The sequence below is a fragment of the Dendronephthya gigantea genome, unplaced genomic scaffold (assembly GCF_004324835.1).
Source record: "Dendronephthya gigantea isolate DGI-Jeju-01 unplaced genomic scaffold, DenGig_1.0 000022F, whole genome shotgun sequence".
Lineage (NCBI taxonomy): Eukaryota > Metazoa > Cnidaria > Anthozoa > Malacalcyonacea > Nephtheidae > Dendronephthya > Dendronephthya gigantea.
Genome location: NW_021163032.1, coordinates 1,005,890 through 1,032,507, shown reverse-complemented (window position 1 = coordinate 1,032,507; position 26,618 = coordinate 1,005,890). Strand labels below are relative to the sequence as shown.

At 38.2% G+C, this 26,618-nt stretch overlaps 3 protein-coding genes across 7 annotated transcripts; 2 read left to right on the top strand and 1 right to left on the bottom strand.

Annotated features, from left to right (window-relative positions):
- Positions 1 to 243: 243 nt before the first annotated feature.
- LOC114522064 (exportin-5-like) lies at positions 244 to 11,175 on the bottom strand. Of its 2 annotated transcripts, XM_028542678.1 has the most exons (38): positions 10,982 to 11,175; positions 10,770 to 10,891; positions 10,603 to 10,675; positions 10,181 to 10,318; positions 9,845 to 10,030; positions 9,631 to 9,684; positions 9,352 to 9,537; positions 9,004 to 9,080; positions 8,704 to 8,815; positions 8,497 to 8,586; positions 8,298 to 8,423; positions 8,102 to 8,189; positions 7,214 to 7,330; positions 6,934 to 7,034; positions 6,689 to 6,787; positions 6,433 to 6,528; positions 6,221 to 6,262; positions 6,047 to 6,130; positions 5,666 to 5,769; positions 5,490 to 5,582; positions 5,321 to 5,379; positions 5,044 to 5,075; positions 4,857 to 4,922; positions 4,479 to 4,582; positions 4,202 to 4,302; positions 4,025 to 4,124; positions 3,616 to 3,749; positions 3,426 to 3,523; positions 3,293 to 3,339; positions 3,061 to 3,182; positions 2,908 to 2,976; positions 2,638 to 2,711; positions 2,260 to 2,364; positions 2,081 to 2,155; positions 1,931 to 2,008; positions 1,707 to 1,775; positions 846 to 935; positions 244 to 468 (listed from the first exon to the last, which is right to left on the bottom strand). In XM_028542678.1, the coding sequence occupies exons 1-38, from the start codon at positions 11,162 to 11,164 to the stop codon at positions 319 to 321; spliced, it is 3,744 nt and encodes a 1,247-aa protein (XP_028398479.1). In that variant the 5' UTR covers positions 11,165 to 11,175; the 3' UTR covers positions 244 to 318. The 2 variants fall into 2 exon arrangements, with proteins under 2 accessions (XP_028398479.1, XP_028398480.1); XM_028542679.1 differs by lacking the exon at positions 6,047 to 6,130.
- Positions 10,316 to 21,995, top strand: LOC114522065 (serine/threonine-protein kinase Nek9-like). Of its 3 annotated transcripts, XM_028542680.1 has the most exons (32): positions 10,316 to 10,339; positions 11,549 to 11,656; positions 12,167 to 12,344; positions 12,510 to 12,562; positions 12,661 to 12,731; positions 12,807 to 12,912; positions 13,021 to 13,070; positions 13,166 to 13,247; positions 13,317 to 13,421; positions 13,496 to 13,560; positions 13,623 to 13,673; positions 13,753 to 13,807; positions 14,027 to 14,101; positions 14,185 to 14,247; positions 14,503 to 14,647; positions 14,808 to 14,969; positions 15,239 to 15,274; positions 15,403 to 15,449; positions 15,526 to 15,681; positions 15,790 to 15,845; positions 15,956 to 16,008; positions 16,362 to 16,523; positions 16,610 to 16,789; positions 17,293 to 17,352; positions 17,455 to 17,621; positions 17,807 to 17,914; positions 18,237 to 18,301; positions 18,566 to 18,648; positions 18,859 to 18,929; positions 20,220 to 20,298; positions 20,955 to 21,066; positions 21,908 to 21,995. In XM_028542680.1, the coding sequence occupies exons 2-31, from the start codon at positions 11,552 to 11,554 to the stop codon at positions 21,005 to 21,007; spliced, it is 2,742 nt and encodes a 913-aa protein (XP_028398481.1). In that variant the 5' UTR covers positions 10,316 to 10,339; positions 11,549 to 11,551; the 3' UTR covers positions 21,008 to 21,066; positions 21,908 to 21,995. The 3 variants fall into 3 exon arrangements, with proteins under 3 accessions (XP_028398481.1, XP_028398483.1, XP_028398482.1); XM_028542682.1 differs by lacking the exons at positions 10,316 to 10,339; positions 21,908 to 21,995 and having other exon boundaries at positions 11,302 to 11,656; positions 20,617 to 21,033; XM_028542681.1 differs by lacking the exons at positions 10,316 to 10,339; positions 20,955 to 21,066; positions 21,908 to 21,995 and having other exon boundaries at positions 11,302 to 11,656; positions 20,220 to 20,410.
- Positions 21,914 to 26,575, top strand: LOC114522066. 2 transcript variants are annotated; one of them, XM_028542683.1, is made up of 6 exons: positions 21,914 to 22,071; positions 22,190 to 22,259; positions 22,401 to 22,900; positions 24,199 to 24,258; positions 24,732 to 24,867; positions 25,146 to 26,575. In XM_028542683.1, exons 1-5 carry the CDS (start codon positions 22,006 to 22,008, stop codon positions 24,846 to 24,848), a joined length of 813 nt encoding a protein of 270 aa, XP_028398484.1. In that variant the 5' UTR covers positions 21,914 to 22,005; the 3' UTR covers positions 24,849 to 24,867; positions 25,146 to 26,575. The 2 variants fall into 2 exon arrangements, with proteins under 2 accessions (XP_028398484.1, XP_028398485.1); XM_028542684.1 differs by lacking the exon at positions 25,146 to 26,575 and adding an exon at positions 25,003 to 25,139.
- Positions 26,576 to 26,618: the final 43 nt, after the last annotated feature.

The following is a 26,618-nucleotide window of genomic DNA, read 5'->3' as shown; positions in this document are numbered from 1 at the left end:
TGTTGCCCCCTTGGTGTAGTGATGATGCTTTCCTGCTGACTCTAATATATATTGTGCCAAGTTGAAATATCTCTAGCTTGAGGAGTTGGCTGCCCCCTGCCGATTCCCCTCTGCCCATTCTCCTCTGCCCATTTCCCTCCTCCTAGTAGTTCTAGGCATGTAATATTTGAAAGAAGGAACGGTTAAACTTTCTTGTGTTTTAAGAATGAAAATGTCCTAAGTTGATCAGTTGTAGGTCTTGCGCGTTAAAAAATTTATTCTGTTGAAAACCTCAAATCGTTAACACAACTGTGTTACTAATACAAATTAATTTATAATCTAGGGTTTTGTGGGCTCGAAAAGTCTTGTCAATCCGTAGTCCGGATTTTCTATATCAGCCAGAGTCGAAGGTGTTTCTTTGTTGATGACAGGCAAGGCGGGAAGGTTTAGTATAGTTATATCATTCTGAAACAACTTCCCGATTTCTTTCTAAATAACAAGAGCATAAAAAAGAATGAGCTTTTAATCATGATTTGAAGCGATTGACAAGTAAAGCTAAGGAAAACGAGACCTCAAAAGGCTCGAAATATGTTCAGAAAATGACAATGATTAAAACAAAACTGAACAAGAAAAAATAAATATTCTGTCTTGTGATGAATATTGATAATTGTATGTAAAATTCTTCTCCTGGCGTATGGGATTACATGCAATATAGACACTGCCGTACTTTTAGCCAGCTGTGTGCCAACGATCACAGTTACTCCTGTCTGCAAAACCTGTAGTTTCCATACGTTAGAGGGAGGGGGGTGAAGGGAAGAACCTTCATCGACATAGATGAGATCTTATAGATAAAACAACTCACTTACTCCAATAAGACCAGACAGAAGACCTCGAAATATCTTCCTCTTTTGCTTCTCCGTGTGGCTGTTTTCAGACAGCAACGTGAGATCGTAATTCTGTCAAACAAAATGCATTACGGTCAATGACGTAATTGAACAGCGGTGCAACCGTAACCGTTGATAAGAGAAAGATAAAAACCTAATAACACTTAAATGGGCGGGTACGGGGAATTTCTTTACCAAAAGTAGTGAAATTATTCGTTCCGTAGATATGTTTAAATGAAGACAGGTGGCAGATACATTGGAGACGACCTCATTTGCGTTAAAAGTCACGCAATGTTTGCTGAGGAATTGAAAATGCCATTTCGCATTGATAAATTCATGTTTGTGTAACGATTGTGTAATGATTTGACGTATGTTTGTGTAATGATTACACTCACGTCCAAACCGTACGCCCTCATTTCCCACCACCTGAAGTCGAGTGGATTTTCAGCATGTTTTTTCGCACGAGCGTATAAGCAAAATCGCCTTGTTCAAAAAATCAACTTGATCAAGCACCGATCCGAACGCAATAAAAATTCCACCATGATAACGATGTTTGCGGTCTGACTTAATACGATCCGCATTTTCGTGGTAAGTTTATTTCCACATTGGAAAAATTTAATATTTAATGCGTGCGTGTTTTCAAGGCTGTTCAGTCTTAATCTATGCATGTCGATAACTCGTAGGAAAAAAATATATGAAAATCCCATCAATTTGTGGCGGTCTTGAAAAAAAAGGTAGTTTTTTGCCGGCGTATCTTTCGGCATAGACTCCTATCTACAGTTGTTTTGTTTTGTTTTGTAAAAGCGAAACACACAGTATTTATTATTCTATATTTCCACGTACGTTCACTACGGCAGGATCCACGTTTGGAACTTGCAGAAGAATATCCTTTAAACTTGGAAACAGAGGGCGCTGAATAAGTAAAAATATATTTATAAGCAGGATATCTTTTGCTCGCGACCGCATGCGCGTCTTACGAGACTCTTCGCGAAGGCTGGATATTTTAAGGGGGGCTTCTACGGGGCGGGCGTGCGGGAGCGGTACTAAACGCAATATTCATGACTGACCAGGATGTCGTAAATTGTGACCGCGTTTCGAATGAGTTGTGCTCCTATTTCGACGTGATGGCCCATGAGTTGTAAACCCTAAATGACAACAAGTACAACATTTCATCCAGTGTATTAACAGATCAGTGGCTCTAATCGGAAAACCCTTACCTTAAGACATAGCGTGAAAATCTGATCAAACATTTCCTGGCTCATGGCAACACCTGTGGGCGGGTTTTTCACGATCTTAAAAACACACGTGTGTACTACATTAATACCACATCCAATACCACATAATATGTTGTCATATAAAATTCAGTATTTTGACGTCGTCTCTCGTAGTCACTGACCTGTTTTACAAACGGAACGCAAAGCTTTGCAGCTTTGACAAAACCAGCTGTGTCCGGCCATTGCAAAGATACGAACGGCAGGAAAAGGAAAATCTTGCATGTTTTCTAAGAAAGAAATGTTTTGCTAAAGAGTTTCGACTGAATTCTTATGGTTACGCCAGCTTCACGAACGAGCAGTTGCATTCAATGCAAAAAACCTGCACTTGTCATTTCTACCAAAGGCTTTCTCCTGTTTGGACACCAGGAGCTAGTTGTACGAATGCTGGATAGCGTTATCCGCCGTACAACTAGCCACGGATCAATAAGAACTACATGCAAGACATGGATTTCTATAGTTTTCTACTGCACCTGTGTGGAATGAAGCCTTAGTATACTTACTGGGTGTCTCAGTAAAAACTGAGGAAGTTCTTCCAACATGTCCTCGGAACAGTCTGGCTTAAGCAGAACTTGTCCTACAACAAGAATTTATACTCAGTGTTATAAGACCATCGTAAAGCGCGCGAATTTCTACGATTAATTTCTTCGGACACTGCCTATTTTAAGAGCTCGCGACGCTCTCAGACTTCCTCGTTTATAGAGAAGCATTCTCAGAAATATGATACATCAGTACAATAGTTATCTATTTTCGGTTTTTCTATATTTCCGCACCTGGTTCTTCGGTTGTAAGCGGGGAATTGCTTTCAAAATGAGTCGGTCTTTTCATGGTGCACATTGAAACTATATTAATAGGATTAGAAACATTGAGTACGTTTTGAGCTGGTTTGAGAAGATTTTCATGCAATACAGAACTCGTTTGCATACAGAATGCTTCCATAAAGTTTTTTGTCAAAAGATGAACCAGTTGATTCTCGATGATTTCACTGTCTTTATCAGCCTCTTCTTCATCGTCGATATCAGGAGCCTCGATGTATGCAAGATGGGGCCTAAAGAAAAAACTAAAGGGTTAAGGTCTAAGAATTAAGTCCAATGCAGTGCTTTGGTAGAGTAGAAAAAAAGATCGGTCTTTTGCGCAAAGCATAATCTGGACATTGACCTGACAATCTCTCTGCTACGAACGACTTCCCAGTCTTTGTTTAAATGCTAAAACAGACATACAAAAAAAACACAATTGGAATCTATTTACAAATAGAATAGATTTCATACATTTGGTTACAAAACCCCCCTACATCGATCATCAGAGATAACGCCGCAACCACCACGGGAACGACCGCTGACTCGTAGTAAGATGGCGGGCACACTCGACAGTACATCTTGAAAAATCCGCTTGAAACCAGGTCAAGGAAAATTACATATTTCAAAAGTCATATTACGAAGTTTGCTATTGTTAAAATTTTCACTATTGTGACAAAAGGATATGAATGAAAATTCGCAGCCTGTAGTTTGGCACATATCTCCACGGTTCAATGACATAGGTAACGATATGTTGGCCAAGTGATGGCGCTCCATAAAAGCCTTCTCCCAACCGTGAACAATCCGCAAGCGTCATGGCACTTTAATAAATAAAACAAAAACTTTCTGTACTCTATGACCACTGAGCTTTATAATATTGAATTATTATATAGGTCAGTGACTATGACCATTTATTACACCATGTTGACAATTTGCCGAAAAATCTATCGCGTCGAAATTATCACGCATATTTGGGCTGCCTATGCTATGACTGACTGGATGGTAAAATTGTTATGTGCTATGCACTTGTTGCCCTGTATTGGACGCTATATAGAGAACTGTCATTTGATTAAGCTTTTCTTTTCAATTCAAGTACCATGCTTCATTCAATTTAAAGAGAAAGGTCTTCATGTTATCAACAGGGGACCGCTTTGGTTCTGCCTTGGGTCTTTCTTCACCATCTCGTGCGTCGAGACCTGCGATTAAGAAATGGACAACTTTGCTGTTTCGCTATTCGCCATTTATTTCAGAATACAAGCGCACGTAAACTCACCGAAAATGGCTGCTTTTTCTGATTCGTGTATGTCCAATGCGGGTTGAAGATGGTGAGGGATTTTCACACGCACAGCTGGATCCCAAATTCTGCTGAATACCCTAGAAATTTATGATAGACAAGTTGGCGAAGTAGTCGGAGTTGCAATCTTTAAAGTTACACAATCTGATATCCAAATACAAATTTACTATCCACTAGCACAATCGACAAGATTCATTTCAAGTTGATCGATACATGATTCTCAATCGATACTATAGATTATACATGATCGATGAACCTGTTCAGATGAAATATATTTGACAACAAAGGAAGAACTGAAGATGTCCCTGGATTTCTTGGCACGTCTTCGTGTCTCGTCTTGAATCCACCATTGATTTGTGCCTGAAAATTAAGACGACAACTGATTTGACCAAACACCATCCTTGCTTAAGAGGGTAATTACCTACCAGGGGCCAGTTGTATAAAAGACAAGTTAACATTTAACTGTAGTTAAGGACAGAATTGGCCAATCAGAGTTGTGTATTTCTGAGTTAAATAGGATTTAACTATGCAAAGTGTAGTTGAAGAGTTTTATACAACCGGCCCCTGAGCACCATACCTCCAGTCTTTGAAACCGAGAGCATTACGTTGGTTTGAGCTAACTAAAGGCATTCACCTGAGAATCTTTGGGTATCTCGATACGTTTCAAAACAGCGTGGATGTATCGTTGGCACATATTTAGCTGTGAGAGAAAAAGTGAAAATACTATGGCATGTCTTTTGCTTCGTCTAATAACAAATAGTTAATCCACGCGCTTATTTCATAAATCCGTGGGAATAAACGTTGCAATTTCTATGCGTTACCGTGTATCGTCTTTTTTGCGTTATGTGTTCGTCTAATAAACAAGAAAATATCAAGTATTCAGTATATTTTTAACAACTGAGTATTGTTTTAGCGGAATGACGTCTTTCAGACCAAATATCTAAACTCATTCCCGTAAGCGTAAGCGGGAGAGTTTCAATTATTACAGGTTGATACAGAGAGTCGTTATTAGACCAGGCGCAAGAATGGAGTATAGAGAAAATATTGAACTGGTGGTTGAGAGGGATTCGTTGTGACTGGAGTGGAAAACCGTTTTACCTTCGTTTGAATTGTACAGACCAATAAAGGATAAAAATGCTTCAGGTGAAGACAGCGCCCTGTTGTTGTAAGAAACAAAATCAAAGATCTAGATACAGTGCGATTTGACTTCCGACACACCGTACAATCAGTGTCGGAAAATAATCAAACAAAATAACTGATGTCTCACTGTTCCAATTCGGGGCTCATCCAATCCTCCCTTATTGGAGCCAAAAGTTCATTTATGTATTTCTCTTGTTTCTCGAAATTGACATAACCATTGCTGAAAAATAAAATATCCTGTGTATACCTGGGTGTCTCCTATGTTATGTTATGCTTTGCTATTTTGATAGCCGCATACCTTACCTTATAACAACCAAGCCTTCTGCCAATAGCGATCGCTCCAAGCTCGTGCAGCTATCGTTGTCGTACGACATTTGAATGTGTTTTGTTAGATCATCAAGAATATTCTGAGAGGAAATATCATTGTTTACTAGTTGGTGGAAGAATCTGTAACGTTGTTAACTGCCCATGTTGAAAACTGATGAAAGGACAAAGTTCGTTTATCCCCACAATTCAACTTCATATCTGGACGCGCACTATGCCGTTAACGGACCAACGGTTTAATCATGTAAAGGCCCTATTACACGGTGCAATTGTTTTTGCAATTTGCAATGCAATTCTACTTTTGAGAGATTGCAAGAAAAATTGCACCGTGTAACATGGTCTTAAGTTATTGCTACTTACAATCAACAGTTTGTAATGCGAGAGACAGAGTCTAATCCATACCGAGGCTGCTGTTCGTCTGAACTCGAATGCTTTATGCCCAAACTTCACCGTAAAAAAAATGGTTTTAAAACGCACGAATATCTCAACTAATGACGAGGACAGAAGAACTTCACTAAAGCACACTTTACTTACATCTTCTTCATTTGGATGCTGATACGAAGCAGAGTGAAATATCTATTTAAAAAAAACTTATGTGAATTATTTTGAAAACTTTAAGTGAATTGCTTTGCTAAAAACTGACTAAACAGCTGACTTTTGCGACCCAGGAACTTCGAAGGTGATCAGAATCAGAATTGTCCTCCCTGACAAGGCTTCAATGCAAAACATCTATACCGGTATTATACCTTGTGTATGACTTTTATAAGTAGCTCAAAATCGTATTGAAGAAACGGAATGAACGGTTCCAGACACGTGATTATTGAACTTTTTATCAGTAACGCCTGGAAAGAATAATGAAATTGATCTTTGAACCATAGATTTAGTAAATCTGTTTGGCATTCCATGCATATGCATCTCTAGATAATCCTGAAATAGAAGCAATTCATGATTTGTTTGTCATAAACTATGTGGATGATGGACTCACGGTCGCAATATACACACCTCCGTTTCATAATCGACAAGATTCTCAATGCATTTTTTCGCTAAGTCGTAAAAGCCGATTGTTGTGTTATCCATTCGAATCTGGCATCTAATCAACTCCTGGAAATAACAAAACCCAATACGATCATCAAGGCGAGAAAATGCTTTGAATTTCACACGACCCTCGTTCCTATCCACGAGGATCGACACTGCGATTCTATCATTGTTTTTCGTTGTTTCACAGTTCTCCCTCACGCATCTCGTACCTGCAAGTATTCAGCATCGTTGTTGAACAATTTGCTTATCACGGATTGCGCGAAACAGGTCAAGCTGTCCCATTCATAATATGCAGCGCTTGTTTCTGTCACTAGTGAAAAATGAAAAGAAACTTGAGAGATTGGATCGAGAAGTAGGGGGAGGGGGGAAGTCAAGCAATAGGGATAGGAAAAAGTCAAGTAGTCAAGCGATTAAGGGGTGGGTTGAGAAGTGGGGGGACAGAGAGAAAGGTCACCGCGTGATTGCAAAACAGAATACAAGAGCGACCACCTGTTGATGACGGTGTGTTAGTGAGTTTCAGTAACCAACTCGCAGCGTGGTTGAAAGCATCTGCTGGATACAAGGACGTGATGATTTGTACGATATCTTTTGTGCTCCTTCGAAGACCTGACAGAAAATAAAGAAGAATGCATTCCCCATTAAGATGAACCTTGAAATCCTCGGTTTCTTTTGGACGTCATTGTCGTGAACAAGTTCTCTTCACCGATGGAGGGCGGATGTATGTTTTTCTTTAATTTTTGTGTTAAAATCAATTTGAATGATGAGAACTAGTGAATTAGTTATCAATGCACTACAAGTCAGTGTGCCCCATTTCAATATTCGTACAAATCATACAAAGAGCGTGTATTTGTGGGGCGACACTACCGGCTAGCCACGTGTTGGTTTTGGTGTGGGGATGTGCCTGGTCGAATCTGGTACCGTAAGCAAAAGCAGCTGCCCTCTTTTTATAAAATTGTTCTGTTCCAGGGGGGGGGCACGACTGCGTCTGTTCACGATACCAGTTGCTAAGCGGCGAGTCATGACGAATAGTTCTTGCGCCAAAAACAATAAGGATGAATTTTTGTTTGTATTTTGTGTTCACGGTACCTTCAAGCTTAATTACTGATCCAGTATTGTCTATGGATCAGTGGCGCACACACCTTCGATAATTGCCTCATTTGGCCAGGGACCCACGCTCGCATGAATCGACTCGTTTTGTCACGTTAAAAATATTGGTGAATCGAATATTTTCAGTATATACAGTACACTCTATAAAGAGCTTTGCATCGATAATATCAAACAGGCCTTATAGGCTTATACTTTAGAGAAAATTATACTTCAGAAAGCTAACCAGTTAGGTTTGCTTTCTCTAGCATAAGTCAATCTAAAATTGCATACTTGTCCACGCGTTGTATTTCTCTGCCATCGAGCCAAAATCTGTGTCTGGATATAATATTTTACTTGAGTTTATTGCAGGCTGTAGACCCTGTGGCAGATGGAAAGAAATCTTCCGTTGAATCTTAATTTTAATCTTTACAAGGGTAAGTCTCAAGGTCGGACACGAAATATAATTATGCACACAATTCGTTGTTACCCTTGAAATTTTTGTTTTTGATATTTCCAAGATTTGCGGAATAAAAGAACAGAATGTGGGATTCGTAGAAATCGCTTTATTTTTTAGAAAACTTGTCCATGTCTTGGTTATCGTCTCCGAAGTCAGCTGGAAAAGAGAATAGCAGAGAATTGTGATGCATTAAAAATTTTTTTTTTCATTCATAACCTAAAGGACCTACCATGTTCTCGTGTCGATACAAGGATAGTAACGCTTCTAAGTAAAGATGAAAATGAGCTGGTTCGTCTACTGCTTCACACCCAGGAGCGCCCTGGAATGATAAAAATAGGCACGTCTGATGTAAATGCAATTACGTAATCAAGACAAACTGCTCAAATGAAGAGAAGAGTTCTGTGACGCTCCCTCTGAAGGCTTTGTTCAAACTTACCCAGAGTTTAGCGAGTTGTGTCTCTCCCATCAAAGAGAGAATGCTACAAACTCGATTGAGGAACGAATGGTTTTCATCATCGCTATTACCGTCATTGCTTTCGACCAGACTTCTAAAATAATGAATGAAAATTGATCTTCTTTACTATAGTGTTAACTTGGTACTGGTTTTAACAAATGCTGCATAATTGTAGTGTCATAATTGTAGATGTTTCACTGACCAGTGAACTCTAAAACCGATAGGTCTCGGCTTTGATTTTCTTTCGTTCAATATGGCAATAATATGGGTCTGTAAACAAACCTGATAGACGAGAATATCAGCGTCAATGCGTCCGTACTGAACAAGATGAGCAAAGGAGGACGTTCAAGCAGTGGCCCCTAAGAGAATGAACGTTTATAGTGGAACACTGAAAGCAGACAAGATGTGTCGCGGGACTATGGTCTAAAACAGGGAGTGACTGATGAAAGGGTGCATCACCACTGATAAACCTTATCTGAAGTAGCTGTTGGAATATGTTTAAAAAAAGGGAAATTGTTCCTAATGGCCTAATTCTCCCCTCTTGACCTTCCTATGCATTTCCTAAAAGTATGTTTCCCGCTTCAGAAAACTGAACTTAGTCAAATGATCCAATCTTGCAATTTTTTGCACCTTTCGTCCTGCGATGCTCTCTAAGCATTCGGCGGCCCTCATCCGAAGCTCATCCTCTTGCAACAACAGGCAGAGCGTTTGCAGTAAAATCGCTTCTTCTTGCACCAAGTATTTGACATTCACCCATTCAACAAAACCGCAAAGAGTTACCAAGACTGACTCGGCTAGAGTTTTCTGAATTACAACCTTTGAAAAACAAACAAAAGTTCAACAAAATACAGTCCGAGGGTAGTTCACTATTGAATTTTGACCAGGATATTTCAATGAGTTTAAATATACCTCAGTATGTTTTGTTTCCGTATGTTTTTGAGTTATGTTTCCATATTGTGTTTTCTAGAAAAAACTGAAGACTATAAGTATTTTGTTCTTCAATAGAAATGTTCTATTTAATAGTTCTATGGATGAAGGTGCAAATTGACAGACAGAGAGCTTTACATGGTTGTAAATCAACAAATGAATATACAATACATGTTATGTATATCATTTCATTTACCATTTCTTTCATTTTCTCTGCAGTAAGTTGCAATGTCTTCACAAAAAACTTGAATAAATCTGCCAGAATGATATTTATGGAGGACATCATGTCTTTTCTCCGTGGACCTGGTAAATCTCCATCCATTTTTGTCGATTCCTCCGCCAGGAATAAAAGTGTCCGTAGTACTGTGAAAAGTTGTGAGGGCTGGAAATGTGGATATTAGAAAACATGATGAGAAGAGCTTGCTAAGATGTAGTCATGAAATTCTATGTAGATTAACCATTTGAAGTTACTTCATTAGGTGCATGTCTGGAGTATGGTATGGGTGCATGTCTGGAGTATGGCATGTCTTACCCCTTTTTGGGATATTTCACTTAGTGTTTTGATGACATCTGGCCAGTTTTGTGGCCATTCTCGCTTCATGATTTCAACTGTGAATTTTGCTATTGCATCTTTTATGTAGGATGGTTCATCTAGAAGTGAACTGGTGCACTACAGGGAAACAATTTTCAGGTCAGTAGGTTAGCTTAGTCTATGTTGGAGAGTTTAGCAAACTGGTGGAAAATGAAATAAAAAGATAGCTTTCTTGTTAGAATAAGATTGTCATTCAACCAACCCTATAGGCCTAACTTATATTGCAGCATTTTGGTTATGCCGAATTCAATTCAAACAATAGATAAATAAAATGAAGTTTAGGTTTTTTAAAGAGGTTTATCATCTCCTTATCTATTGTTTAAATTGCAAAATTACTTGATATATTGTCTATATTTTATTACCCCTTCAGTTAGGTTTAATGATAATAACTTCAAGTCATTCTTTTCTTCCTCAGGCATTTCATTCCAGTTAAACCTTCATAAAAATCCAATATAATATTTCACCAGTCACTGCATAAAACATACCAAACCACAAATACTGACTGACGGTCATATGCATACAAACTCACTTAACAGCATGATGCATGAGTTGCAGCCCAAAATGCTTGACCATAAAATTTGCATGATTGCTGTACAGATAGATCCCGCAGTTTGTTAAATAGCTTTTGTTGTTCTTGAATTCTTCACAGTCCTGGAATAGCAAAAAGTGCATGTTTGTAATCTGGATCGTGTAACGTTTGGAATGGACTTATTCAATCTGGCAAACAAAAAAGCCATGTACCCTTGTAGCTTGCATACGCTTGTCTTGGGAAGAATTCGGACTCAATATAACCTCTACAGCTTCGGCCAATTGCTGCGAAATATGAACAACTTGTATATCCTCTCGCTTGCCACACAACATCGCCATAGCGCAAAAAAGGCGAACGTTTGCAGGTTTCCTACTTTTGTCCACTCCTCGACGCATCCGCCATCTTGAGGTTTTTGGGCTCGTTGTTTCCACTTTGTTGTAAAGTATTTCGAAAAATGAATAAATTTCCTTCTGAAGTCGAACGGCCGTGTTCGCAGTGAAGGGCCTGAAAACGACAACAAACATTGCTACAAACTTTAAAAAATATTTTGGTTTCCACCGTAAACTTGGAATTTTTGCGTGAAAACTGATTTGTTTTTTTGGAAAAGCTTTTCATTCATACTGTATACCTCGTCGTTCTTCTGCAAAAACTGTTGGGAAAGTTTTATTGAAAACCTGGTCCGCTGTCGGGAAATCGTTCGATCGCTGCCAGGGAAAGCTAATTTCAAAATATATTAATATTTACTTAGCTGATGGCATTGTTTTGCAACTAAATTTTAGACGATGTCTGACTTTATATCAGGATCAGATGCGCAGCAAGATTATATCCTCGTCAGGACTCTTGGTAGGGGAGCATTTGGAGAAGCAAATTTATATAGAAAGATTGAGGTGCGTTGTATGCATCACGGCGATCACGCATTTCTATTAAATATGTTTCACTCAAATTGGAGTAGTTGATATAATAGTATGATAATAGTACTGTATAGTTTGATCCGTGCAGAAGTTCTCTGCTTAGTTCTATATAGAAGCAGTTGGAAGTTGTTTGAATGATAAGTTGTATTGAATTTTGTACGATATTAAGGCTTTTTGTACTGCATTATACAGTATGTATTCTTCTATCTTGTTCAAACGTACTTAATTATTGATAGTCTGTGAATTTATCCAGACATTGGAACAGCTGGCGTTTTCTTCACCGAACAACATTGTAAAATGAACCTTTCTAAATATGTTGACAACTACACCTTTCAGACCTGAATACCCTGCAGTCACAATTCAGCAAGCTCTTGTTTGAATATCTTTTCATGCAGTGTTTTAAAATAAATTTATTTCCTGCAATTCCACATTCCATCCTCTTATGAACATACAATTGCATTGGCACAATCCTGTTTGCATTTTAAGGATAACAGTCTTGTGGTATGGAAGGAGGTGGATTTATCGAAAGCAGATGAGAAAGAACGAGTAAATGCAATGAAAGAAATTGAGATTCTGTCGTTATTAAATCATGCAAATATTGTTGCGTATTTTAATCACTTCATGGATGAAAATCTGTTGCTCATTGAAATGGAGTATTGCAATGGTATATATACTTTGAATTCTTCAACCAGAAAGCCATTTGACCTTGTATGTCAAGATCTAAAATGCAAAAAATGGGATATCTGAGATACAATTGAGAGATACAATCTGAGATACAATCTGAGATACAATTATCACTAAAGTTAGGATGTATAAATCCATTTTGTAGGTGGAAGTTTGCATGATAAGATAAGCAGAGCAACGTCCTTATTTGAAGAAAGTGTAAGTCTGGCTAAAATGGCTGGAGTAAAATGTATATTTGTGTTCATTTCAAACCAGTTTTAAAGTGTTTCCAGAATGTACGTATCTCTACATTGCAGGATGTTATCCATGACTTCTACCAGTTAGTCAGTGCTGTGGCACATCTCCATGACAATGACATACTACATAGGTAACTTGCATCGGTTTGATTCAGACTAAATCTTCCCCAGCAAGCAGCACCTTAATTTGATAATTTTGCTTTTAGAGATATTAAAACACTAAATATATTTCTGACAAAGTCTGGTTTGTTAAAACTTGGTGATTTCGGGATTTCTAAAGTTCTCGAAGACCCACAAGAAATGGCAGAAACCGTAAGAAATCGATTTGTCAAAATCTCTCTTAGGGTTGGCTTACAAACCACAGCATGAGTTCAAAGTTGTTCTAGGTATCCGTTCTAAGACCAATTCAAATCTTTTTAGGTAGTCGGAACGCCGTATTACATGTCTCCTGAACTATGTAAAGGAGAAAAGTATGAGTTGACAAGAAATATTAGCTAATTTTCGGTGAACTCATTTCGAAGGAGTTTTCTATTTCTTAATTAATGCCAATATTGTCATCTTATAGATACGATTCTAAGAGCGACTTGTGGGCTGTTGGTTGCGTTCTTTACGAGCTGTTAACTTTGAAGAAAGTTTTCGACGCAACGGTAAGTCGTTTTTACTTGAAAGTGAAGGAGATAGTGAACACAATTACAATATGGCTGTATCTTTCGCAGAACCAACTCAAGTTAATCTGGGACATCGTCAAAGGAGAATACGAGGACATAGATGAAAAATATACAAGTGAAATTAGAGATCTTCTAAACAGTCTTCTGTATCAGGTGGTTTTTTAGCTGAAATATAAAGAAAATAGTCTGGTCTTTTATTTCATGGAAAAAAATTCAAATCTTCTTAGAACCCAGATGAAAGACCTTCTGCAGACGAACTGATGAAAAATCCCTTGTTGATTTCAATCCAAGGGTAGGCTGATGACTTTTTGCAGCTATTCAAAATTGTATTTCATTTTACTCCTTTGTATTTAGGGAGATGTCGGGGAAAATCTGGAAGTTGAACACGTCATCGAGGCGAACAAGGTTCAGATTTTTCTGGGTTAAACTTCTATTGTAACTTTGCTCTCAAAATAATTACGTTCGCGTTCGTGCCTATTTTTAGGCTGATTTCAGCTGTCGAGCCAGTTCTTCCAGTGATATCCTCAAGAATAAGTGAGGTAATATGGCAAATGTATTTCATGTATTTTGTCAGTATGGTAAATGGGATAAGCTTAAGTAGCAAGTAAAACGGCAGAGACAAAATTGTGATGACGAACTACGAAGACCCTTTCGTGGAAACAACAATTGACATCTGATATTGACTCGTTGACCCCTGCTGACAGGAACAATAGCTTGTGACGATATCGTATGTTATTGTACTTTAATTCCTTCAACAGGTGTTTTGCTGGGGCGGTGGAAAACAAACTCCTCAGAAAATCGATCTTTTTCAAGGAGGCAACACAGTTTTACAGGTATAGATGTAACTGAATGTATTATGTAACTGTAAGTATCCGGCGAATATACAAACGAATATATCAATTTTCCTTCTATATAGGTTGCAGCAGGAAGATCTCATTTTGCTGTCGTAAACGTGGAGAAAGAAATTTATACTTGGGCTGTGAGTGCTAAAACGTTATATTTTGAAATATTGGCCGACTATGATCCAGTCAACTTTCATCAACTCTGAACCAATGCAGCTTTTGCTGATCTCGAGTTGAACTTTAATGGGACTTTTAAGCAAATTATATAGTCAGACCAATGCTATATATAAACTTGGTTTATTGTAAAGTAGTTTTCAACCCACCAATTCCGGCAATTCGCGCGCCACCTCGACGCAATTCTATGATCTGAATTTTCAATGATTTGTTCACAGGCAACTCAAGGCATGGGTCAAATGGTTGGGCAACTAGGCCACAGTTTAAGAGCCTCGTGTCGTACTCCAAAAATAGTCGAAAAACTTCATGGGATAGCGGTAAAACAAGTTGCCTGTGGCGAAGATTTTACTGCCTGTCTCACGGGTTAGTTATTTGGATCATTTTGCCTTATCGAAGTCAAGCAGTATAGTGTCTTTGTCAAACAGTTCCCTCTTTGCACCAAGGCTAAGTAGAAATGTAGAATTTTTACTCTACACAACCACAAGTATGATATAATCATAGGATCCTCAATGGTTTATTTCAGACGAAGGTAAGCTCTACATGTTTGGCTCAGATTACTATGGTTGTTTGGGGTGTGATCAGAAGTTTGGGGAGGAGGTTTGCCAACCGACAATCGTGGAATACTTCATGAAAGATTCGATCAAACAAATTTCCTGCGGGGATTGCCATGTGGTCGCTTTGGCAGGTAACGCATTTCACTGACGAACAGTCAGACAGATGAATTATTTGAATAACCTATTTTATGAATTTTTGTCAAATGTTTAGACTTGTATCATGGCGACGGTTTATGGCCATATTAACATATAAAAAACCAATATCATAAGAAAATTATGTAACAGTATAGTCGGTATATGCTTTCTTCGGTATCCTCCTTGAAAACCCACTTCAACAAATAATCTTTTTGGAACAACATGCCCCGAAATCTCGTAATTAACTTTTATATCATTTTCTCAGATTCTGGCGTGTACTCTTGGGGATGTGGTGAACAAGGTAAAAGTGTACTCGATCTTAGTTAAACAACTTATTTCAAGCAGAGAAAAAGACTGACGGGTGGACTAATAACCTATCTATTTTCAAGACGACCTATCTATTTTCAAGATGTATTTATTATTATTCAGGTCGTCTTGGAGTAGGAAGTGAAGAAGATTATGCAACGCCACAAAAGGTTTTCATTGATCTCCGAAGCTTTGTTTTTAAGCGCCCCATTGGAGAAACTGTTACAAATCCTAGTTTTATTATAGGTCAACCCTCCTACAGACAAGATCAAGGCTGTTTATTGCAGTGCTGATGGATCACTCTTGTTAACAACTTCAGGACGAGTTTTGGCGTTTGGGAACAACGAACACAATAATTTGGCATTGAATCTTCCGTCGCGTCTGAAGAAGAGAAATACTAATGTATGTGTTTTGGCAGATCTTTGTTTGTGTGGCTGATGTTTTTGCCTGCATTTGTGCATGTTTCCTGTCATTGTGTCATCGCATTTCAGGGTTCTTTTCATTTTTTAGAGTTCAGGAAATGTTTATTCTTCAAACGTACCGACCGTCGCGAGATCTTTAACTAGGTAGCTATCGTATTGTCACTATTGTGCAGCGAAATCAATCTGTTTTTTTTCGTCCGACATGTTTTGTTATAACAGAATCTATTTCAGCTTTTTGATATCTTATTTTGTAGGCATTGTATTGGTAGCATTGCTCCTGGAAAAACGCATTCTGCCTTTGTCGATGGTACGTACAAATATGTAGGCCGTATCACGATAGTGTTATGACCAGGGATTTACGGTAATGCCGCGTATACAGTTTTCTGTTTATTAAAATCAGAAAATCTTAGAACTTTTTTCAGTTCAATGTCAGATAGATATACGTTGAAACGCTATGATTAAGTCAAGATAGTGGCAATTGCCATTGAAGAATTCCTGAAGACCATAATAAACAGTTTATATTTCTTTGTTTTTCCGCCTAAATGCGCGTTGTTTTTCGCGTGGCATCACTAAACAAGCCATTAGTTCATAAATTTGGTATGTCATATCTGGATTTGGATAGTAGTCTCTGGATCACCTGATGGATATTCTTTTTTTTAGTATATGGACATCTGTTGACAGTTGGGGATAACTCCTACGGGCAGTTGGGTCAAGGCGATTATAAACGTCACGAAGGACCGTGTCGTGTTCAAAGCAACTTATCAGGGGACAAAGTTTTGCACGCGGCTTGCGGTGATGGCTATACCATTGTTTGCACTGCTAGTGAGTGACGTGTTTGTTTCTCGTTTTGTTCACAAGTTTTTTTAAGGTTCTTGGCCGAAATTTAGTCTTGATTGCCTTCCATGCAGAGAATCATGTATACTCCTGGGGTAGAGGTGACAATGGATCGCTTGGCATACCCGTCGCTAGTTTGGGAAAGAAAACAAAGGATGGCATACCTGTGACGTCATTACCCAAGCCCATATTTGGCTCACTTCATGCAGTCACAAGCTTGGCATGTCGCTATTGGCATACCATTATCGTGGCGGGTGAGACGATCTTTAGTTTTTGTCTTCAGCTCAATTATAGAAGAGTGAAATTCCAGTGGACAATTTGCATGTTAGACTATTTTTTCACCTTGGCAAAACAAAAGAAGTATAGATACTCCTGGAGAGCTGACTAAAATTAATAGACCAGCAAAGTTTGGCAACGAAATGTTGTAAAATTGGGAAGATATCGCCTTGCTCTTTCTCAGTGTGCACAGAAAATGGTACTGAAAAACGAAAGAAAATGGAAACAATTTTCATGATCGATAGAAAAGTATACAGATTTTCAAACTTTGCTAGGCTATATATTGTAAGCATTTTACAAAATTTCGTTAGCAAACTTTCCATTTTTGCTAATTTCAGCATGCTTTTTCCAGCTATGGTGGTTTACCCTCATATTCCTGATCAATATAGTTAGTCAAATATGCAAATTGTCCCGTTTACTTAATGACTTACATGTTTATAGTCCGTCTGAATATCCACTTATATTGTTCATCTCACTGCAGATCGTGTTCTTGGGAGTAGGACTATAAAGACTCCCAGTGCGACGAATTCTCCACGATCGTGTAAGTTATGAAAAATACATAATACGTCAGCACATGACGACATCAACAACTAAAAATACTCCTGTTAACATTGAGCTAAACCCATATTTCTTCTGCATATAGTACAGATCGATTCAAACGACAGGACCAGTGATATGGGTGACTCGTTTTCACACAGTCTAAGTTCGCTCTCGTTAAGCAGCGATGATCCCTTTACCAACAGTCAAGATTCGGGGGCGAGGAATATTTTGTCCGATGATGAGGTGGAAACACCGAGATGGTTGCAAGATGTACGTATTGGGCTAGCGTTATACATTCAAGTGAAACAAACCCCTTTATTTTGACGTGGAAGGGTTGATGAAAGGTTGTTTGTATGTGTGCGTGTTCCCTCGAGGGTGTTATCGTAAACTTGTTAAATCATAAACTTGTTGTTTGAATTTATCTCAAAAGATAACATGCTTTCACATACACCTAGGACTTTGACGACGCCGTAGCGGCTGAGGGAAATATCCCCGCTAGTAATAGTGGCGAGGCTCGGAATTTGTCCGAATCGGAAAGCACGGTCCCTGATTGGCTGAGAAAGGTAATGGAGTGTCGATAATCTGTGTGTAAAGAAATGAATGAGTAATGGCTTAAAATATACATAGCGGGGCTAAATTATCAGGCTGGCTGCACCACAGGTTAAAGTTCATAAATCTCGAGGTTTAAGTAAAGGGAAGTGGAACGTAATATTTTGGCACACTTCAACCAGCCTTAATTTGGCCTGAGAAAGGAACCCTGTTGTTCAAGTTCTGTCAGAGCTTCCTCGTGTATTCTCGCATTTTTTTATTGAACTTCCCTTGCAAATGATATTGCATTCAGAGCCTACCGAGACATTGTATTTCTAGAACTAGTTATCTTTTTAGGAACTACAGGAAGCCGACAATTTCCTGCCTAACAGTCCCCGCGTCAACGATAATGGTAACGACAGGTAATTGAAGACGGTTTATCAACTAGAGGTCTCTGCATGGTTCTCATTATTCACTGATAGTCGGCGATGTATTGTTTCTGGCTGCTGAGGAAAGAAAGAACAAACAACAAAGCCCTTTAAACTTCAGTGATCACCGACAATGGCCATCGCCGATAATCGGTGACCTATGAGAACCAGATTTACGGGAAACAATGCAAATACGAATGATCAAATTACTGCATGTTGATAACCTTCCAACTATTTTTCTTGCGTTCTTTTTTCAAGGCCACAAAACATGGATTGCGGAAATGCTTCTGTTGCCGTTCAAACTGAATTCGAAGCCGGAATTCAAAGCCCTGTTGCTTTAGGTATGACTGTGATACATGCTAGCCCAATATAGCCTTGTTCCCTGGGAACGTGGCTGAGTTCAATATTAAGGACCTAACACAGCGGCAATCATCACACTAGTCGTGGGGGCGGGGGGTCGCCAGGTAATCCTCTCATCGGCCTCCACCTGCCGCACCATAAGGTCCACACCTTTCGACAGCATCTCAAGTGAATAAATTCAAAATTTTCAGGTTCCTTGGGCGATGCGTCTCGAGAACAATTGATAGATCTGGTTGCATATTACAAACAGGAAAACACCATGGTATTGTATTTTCCTTTCAGTTTTAAGTGCTGTCGGTGTAAGCAGAGCTTAAGTGTGACCAAAACCTGATGTATTTTGATTGGTTTACATCAATTCACCTCGTGAATTCCATTCTCCTTATTCAGCGTCTCCATTGATATCTGTTCAAAATAGATATTACACTCATGCCCTTGTTTAGACTTCAAAATACAAAGCATATAAAATAGAAACTAATTTCCCTAGTTACGTCGAGTTGCCAACTGATCATAGTGCCAGTTTCCTGCTTGAAATCCATATTATGATACAAAGCCAATATATTTGAAAGGAGCTTTTTACTATTCCTGTATAATTTTACTACGCTATCTCTATGCATGTAATCGCGGTTTCTGTAGCGGTATCTTAATCCTGTTATCTCGACTGACATCGCTGCCATGAGGTGGAATTAATTAAAAGCTGGAACATCTATATTCATCAAATTCCAAACGTTTTAGGGATACTGTCAGGTATATTTAGTCAAAACATCCAGCCTTGATCTATCATCATTAAAAGAGAACAATGCATCATCATAGACAAGCGCTAACATCCTCTTTGAGGCTTGTGACTTATGATTTCCATTCATTCGTAATTATCTTGAACTTATCAAGGTGACTCGGGCAATTATGAATACATTTCATCATTTTCATGGGTATACTATTACAGTCGAAATAAAAATTGAACTGCAGAGAGCATGCAAGAGCAACAAGACTATTTTTGGCGTTTTCGAGCAGTGGTTTTTCGCATCAGTCACGGACATATTGAAACCAGCCTTGGATGGGCAGATGAAATCGGACACTGTGCATGATTCAGTAATGATTGATGTAGGGCGGACTTTCAAGAGTTGAGGTCATTCGTTTTCGCCTGAGATCTGTCGCTTTTTCATTACATCTCACTCATGGAAGTGACGAACGTTGATATTGAGTACTGACAGGAAATATCCCCGTTTCGTTTTTCACAAAGTAAACCGTATATTGAATCGGTATCTTTTATTAATTGTATATATTTCATTGGAAACTTGCGTGATGACAGTGCTATTTATGGCGATTACCAGGTCTTTTCATTAGGGAAATTTTGAGTTGGAGAAGGGGATCCTTGGCCGGAGGGAACCTCCCCTCCTTCGTAGCCGTGAGAATACACTCTATATAAACCCAAGGCTTCGCCTTAAAGTTGTTTTCTCGCAACAGTCATGATAAAGAATATCGTTACTTTCATTTCCCTTCCTTGCCAAAAATGAAATGTATTTCAAACATTCAGTATATTTCAACCATTTTTCAGCTCGTGCGAAAGAATTTGGAACAGAGAGAGACGATTGAGGGCCTACAGCAAAATCTCGACCACCTCTTGACCAAAAAAAGTAAATTCAGTCTTTCTATTTAACTGTTCTAATAATATTAAATAAATACTAAATCTCAACTATTTAAACATATTTTATTTATTTATTATATAAATATGAAGAACTACATTAGAAATTTAAAAGGTATAAACTATTTTAATTTTATTTGAAGTATTTATTAAATTATTTATAATGTAATATTAACTAATTTAACTTATAAAACGTTTTTGTTGTGTGACATCAGATTACACTAGAAACCACACGCCATCTTAAATTGCAAATTGCAATGAATCATTGTCTCTTTCGGTAAAATGCTAAGTGTTCATTATTATTTCAAAGGTATGTAAATGAAAATGCAACACAACAAGCTACATTTCATGATATTAGAGTGAAATTGCATCGCGAAACGTTGAAAGTAACCATGACAATATTGCTACATTAGTACGTTCCAATAACCATCTCACTATGGTGTCAAAGCGAGGGCTGTCTAAGGTTTTCGTCATTATCACCACAATAAAGAAAGTGCTTGGTAATCGTTTTCTTAAAATTAATATGGATTATTTTAGTCATTCTTTAACTATTCTTTGAATATACTGTTCCGAGGTCGTGACCTCAATATGACTGGAACACTCTAAGTTGAGTGTTCGACCAATCAGATCACAGGATTTTATTCCCAGGGGCTGCGTGGAGCCTAGTACTCGTCGTTCGAGAAGGCATTTACAACTTGTGAGTGAAATCGACAACTGTTCGCAGCTACGCTCTGATTTGTACTTACGAGTAAATGAAAAGGTACGTTGCTTTTGACTTTATCGTCGATAAATTTCACTATTCGTATGTCTGCCTGTCTTATGGTGCCTTTGATATGCTATATTTCATTTGCGTGCGCCCTTTCAGCTGTCTTTTCCCAGCGTAAAAGCAACTGTCTCTGTTCATTAATGCTGTACTATGTCAATTTCATATATTATTGTAAACTATTTGCTGACACTTTCGACACCTCTGAGATGACTATGGCATTGATACTCTGTGTTTTAGTATAATCTTACAAGAGAGGAATTAAAATGGCATATATTTTAAAGCTTTTGCCAGTTATTAGTCGCAATACAGAACGAAGCAAACCGCTTCGGTCTTGTGTTTGACAGCTGTGTTTGGACTTGCGTGAAATTACTCCAAAATCATTAAAATATTTCTGTGGTATAATAACCTTGAAACGCAGACTTGTCGACGTAAACCTCGCGAAGTTAATGCTAGGACTTCGCTAATACCATTGTTGCGAACAAAACATGAATAGTGTAGTATTTTAATAACGAAAACGGTCATATTCTATGCACTGTTTGAGGTAAAATATCTGTGACAGCCGCCAAAGGGCATGTGTATAAAAACAATGCTTGTGGTTTAATATGAGGGAATTATTTAGCCTATCCTTTATGGTTGTTTAAGTTAATGTAAATTTCGCTTTGAAAATTGCTTTAGGACTTGGGAGGTAGAGATATATAATTTCATTTGCTATATACGTCATTTGTGGATGTTTTTATAAAATTGTGTTCATGCATGAAGCCCTTTGTCAAATGACCAAAGCTAAGTAAATAAAATCTACTTTATTGGACTGAATCTGGTTTATTTCTTTATTCAGTGCACACACCGGCCCAGCTAGCAAGGCTTCTAGCCTTGTCTATCTTCGGGGTTTCAAAACAGTGCAACGCTGAGCCATTGTGGAAAGATTAAAGAGAAATGTTTAGACTTTTGACTAAGTTCAAAACACAGTCGCTCAACGAAGTCAAACCGTACGAGAGCAATGTAAGTTTAAATTGTTGGCTACTCTACGTTTCTATCTAGCTCCCCTGCCAAATTAGTACTTTCAACCAAATTTGTGTAGGAAGTTTAAAGCCATTGTTGTCTTTTCGCTTTCATTCAGGGGTCAATCGTGTCAGTTGGTCAAGGGGAAATACTAGAAGACGACGGGATACAACAGCAAACGTGGCAGCGTAAGTTTTTCAACAATAATTAACCTACTCAATACATAAATAGATTTAAAAGGAGCTGTTTTTGTTTTGAAGTTCATTGAGTCGCCCCAACCTGTCGGAACAGGTTGTAAACTAATATATTGCATTGTTTTTTGCGTATAGAAGAGGTTTGTCGAACAGAGAGTGAAAATACTGACACAGCATCTAAAGATTTAATTCGCACTCCTTTTCATACACGCATGCCAAACGTACACGTACGGACGCTTCATTTCCTAAACGAACCGAATAAAGAAGACGAAAGCACTAAAACTGAGGATAAAGAAAACGGGGAAAAGTTGGCTGGCCAAGGCTTCCCAGCTTCAAATCGAGGTGTATTTGCCGAGAAACGAAAGTGGTCCGACGTGAAGCGTTCTCGTTTTCCGAAACAAAATTTTTCAAATGATAGTTCTTCCAGTGATGATGAAGTAAAAGAATTGTTTTCTAAGCAGCATCGAAGCTGCAATTCCAACCCAAATGGCAACGATGATATAAGACAAAAGTCAAGCCCTATTCGCAACGCGAAAATACGTCCTTCCGACAGTCATACAAGAAAAAGACACCGTATGACAGCCCATGAAAGGCTTTATAGTCGCCCGTCTCTTGACTTTGAAAAGATGCAACAGGTATGTACAATTATAGCTTTTAAACGTTAAAGAATGCATTTTTGAAGGTCAACTGCATGCAGCCCACATGAATTTGCTCACTTGGAGGTAAATGGATCTTTTTTACTGACTTGTTTTTTTCTCTTGAGTTATGGTCTTGCTGTGTTGTGACGTGCAATGAATAGCATAATTTGAGGCAATTTCAATCAGCAAGATCGGCTTGTACACTGTAACCTACATTCTAATGCGTGCCTCATAGCTTGATTCTTGTCGGATTAAGCAACAGGATCTTGTAATAGCTCATTTTTGAAACGTATCTCATTGCCTATCATTATTGCAAGCCGCGACAAAATCATTTATCGCTACTCTCAAACATCTCAGGAAATTTATCGCCCCGATCACAACATTTGAGGATACGTTTTACTATTCTACTACCTTATTCATTATGCCTGCTTCTGTTTGCCAAGTCTTAATTGCGCATATTAAATTTTTCATTTAAGAAAAGTTGATGTAACCATGACTTCGGTAAACACACAAGAAAGATTTTAAAAATTGTTCATGCGTCTAATCCTTTCGCGAATTCCTGCTGAAATTTTGTTGATTGATGGCTCGCTTTTAGTCATGATGAAACCGCTTCAGTGTTCATTCTTAAAATATCATAACTATCTGGCTTCTTCCAAGCATAAAAAAGGGACAAAAATTGTGAAACAATCCTCGTACTTTGCACCCAATTATCGTATGACTGTGTTAATTTCCATTGGCATTTCTTAGTGTTTTTTTATATCACCACTATTGGAACATGTTCCTTCCCGTTTTTCATTATCTGCAAAGAAACGCCTCCACAGCTCCACGTATTTGTTTTTGTCGTTTATCTGTGTATTTTTGTTGCAAAAGAAGTCAAATCCTGTTTATATTTTATCCTTTAGCGATAATCAATGTAGAAGGAGCACGCGCGATGCATGCAAATTAAGTAAAATGATTGAACAGCCGACCGCGCGTATTATGCTGTTTTGCGGTCAGTCTGGGTATAGCATTATCAGTCTGAGCATAGAATTATTCAGATTTCACTAAAACCCTGGGTATATCTATATGGGTCGATCAGCATTGACAGATGAAGAGCTGAAATTCATTCTTCATGTGCATGGACTGTCATTGAAAGGTTTCACTAACTGTTAAAGATCTGAATCCTTTTTGTAATCAAGTTAGGCAGCCTCAACAGTGCTTTATTTTCATTAGAATTACGCGGGCATAGCAGGGGGGGCAAACGAAGTCGGGTGTGGGCAAATTACAACTAATTATTTTCTGATGTTCAATTTTAGAAAGTTTTTTGGAAAAGAAGTGCATACGGCTCAGCCAGACCACGGATTGTTAAAGTCAGGGTAAGCTTGGGTTGGCATTACTTCGAAGTACAACAGGCTCAGTGACGGGTGTTGTAAAATTGCTTACTGTGGAGTATCTGAATGTGGCAACCCACAAATCGCGGTCCAGTTTAGGCGGAATTCTAAAATGAACTGTTTTTGTGAAAAGGGTTATCTCGAAGTTTGGGGGTCAGGCCTTAAAGCCAAACAACAACAGCGCAAATATTATAAAAAACCCAGATTAAGAAGGCTTAGGAGACAAACTGTTTGCACGTAGGTTTAGATATGATTTATGACTCTTTTGATGGTGCTAATCTTCTATTTGAACGTTCTTTGAAATGGTTATAACGTTGCGAGAGACACAGAATGCAATGCAATATTCATCAGTTTTAGAGCTTGGTGTAATCCTGAAAACAAAATAAATTGTTTGCGCGCAGGATTGCGCGTGATTTACGATGCTCTGCTGTGCTAATCCTTTGTTTAATTTGTTGCAGAGTTTTGCAGGACACCCACATCTTCTTGATTCTTCACTGATGACATTCCAACCGATCCAAGGGATTCAGGCATTTAAACTACCCCCCGTGGAGGAGACGAGGTCACTTGCCTATTAGGATCCGATGTATCCCGCATGTAAGCCATATTACAAAGTATCTTTTGCACATATTCACCACGTTTTTCCTATGAGAACATGTTCTGTTTCTAAAAGCACTCCTTCCCCTCACCCCCGTTCCGTTTTTGTCATGCCAAGTGCGAAATTCTCATTAGGATGTCACATGTTCAAACTCCTTGAAAGATTTTGTAAGCAGTGCGTAGGAGTGTCACGAAATTCCTTGGAACACTTGGAGGAAGTTTATCTTGCTATATTTTAGTCACGCAGCTGTACTAACGAAACATCCTGCCCGTTTCAGATCCCTTTAAAAGATCTGGCTGGGATGGGGGTCAAATCTAAAAGATTTCTTGCAGCAGATTGCCTGGTGAATCTTCTTTTATTTATGAAGACACCGCTGTTATAATATTGTTTTCTATGAAGCGTATTCTCAAAAATTTTTTTAATGTTATATACACACACGTATATATACGCTCAGCTGTGTTTTCGCCAAAACACTTGTGAAGCAAATGACAAAGTCTTTTCAGCATTAAATCCCACTTACCGGTCGTTGTCAAGGTTATAGGCAATGTCAGACGACGAATATCTATTACAGTTGATTTGTAAAGGTTTTTATGCAAATCGAATGTGATTGAACTATGAAAATTGAATGGTTTTAGTAACTGTAATATCGCATTGATTTCCACTACCAAATATAGGAATATATTGTGTTCTCGCTCTGATATCTATTAGTAGATATCTTGCCATGTAAAACTACATATTGCAGAAAATCGCTTTTATCTATTTTTGGAAAGGCTTCTTATTTGCTTCTTACAAGTCGAATGGACGACGTGATATCGTGTTTACGTAATGAGATTGAACCTGATAAGTCTGGTAACCAGTCAAACTGCAGTGCAGAGTAATGCTCATCAACATTTCACTCGTCCATTCGATCCGAGATGGAAAACACAGCTGAGGTTATGTGTTTACACGGTTCTTTGCGTCGACAATGCAAAAACTCTGCGTGGCAAATATGTTGCCAAAACAAAAGTGCAAAACCACACGTCGTTTATTGACTTTGTACACCAGCTCTTTGACATTTCAAAGAGCCACCGCATTGTTTTTCACGAATTTGAAAAATGTGTATCTCATAACCACCTCGCCTGCGAACGCTTTGCGTTGTAAGGAGCAAAGAGCAATGGGCACCTATTTTAAATACAATAGTTATGAAATTGAAATGAAACCCCTAAATCGCTTTATTACGGTATTACTTACTTCCAGAATGCACAAACCACAGTGTTACTTATTAATTTTATACGAGCAGTTTTGCCATGTTATATTACAGTAGCCTTTGGTAGGAACGAGATTAGAATGTTAGACCATGTTATAAAATGGAATTTAGATTGTTTTAAAGGATTTAATTTTTGCCAAATGTGAATTATTTTTAATCATGTATATTTTAGGTGTTCGCTCTCATATTGAGAACATTATTGATTGTATTATTGATCATATTATTGATTGATTAGATATAACCTTGTATTATTCGCACACAAAGTATTTATATATATATCTGCTGCATGTTTTATATTTAAAAGTATACTATTAGAGTGTTCTACAGCATTTGTAAAAGTCCAGAGTTTTCACTGACTTTGCAGTGTGGTATAGATGATATATTTATATAAAGTTTAAAAAAAGTAAAGTTGTAATATATTAGGCAACTATTGTATAAACTAGATTTGGAATAAAACGATTTCGGTGAAAGCTGCGTTCTTGCTACGTGTTTTCTACAGTTTTA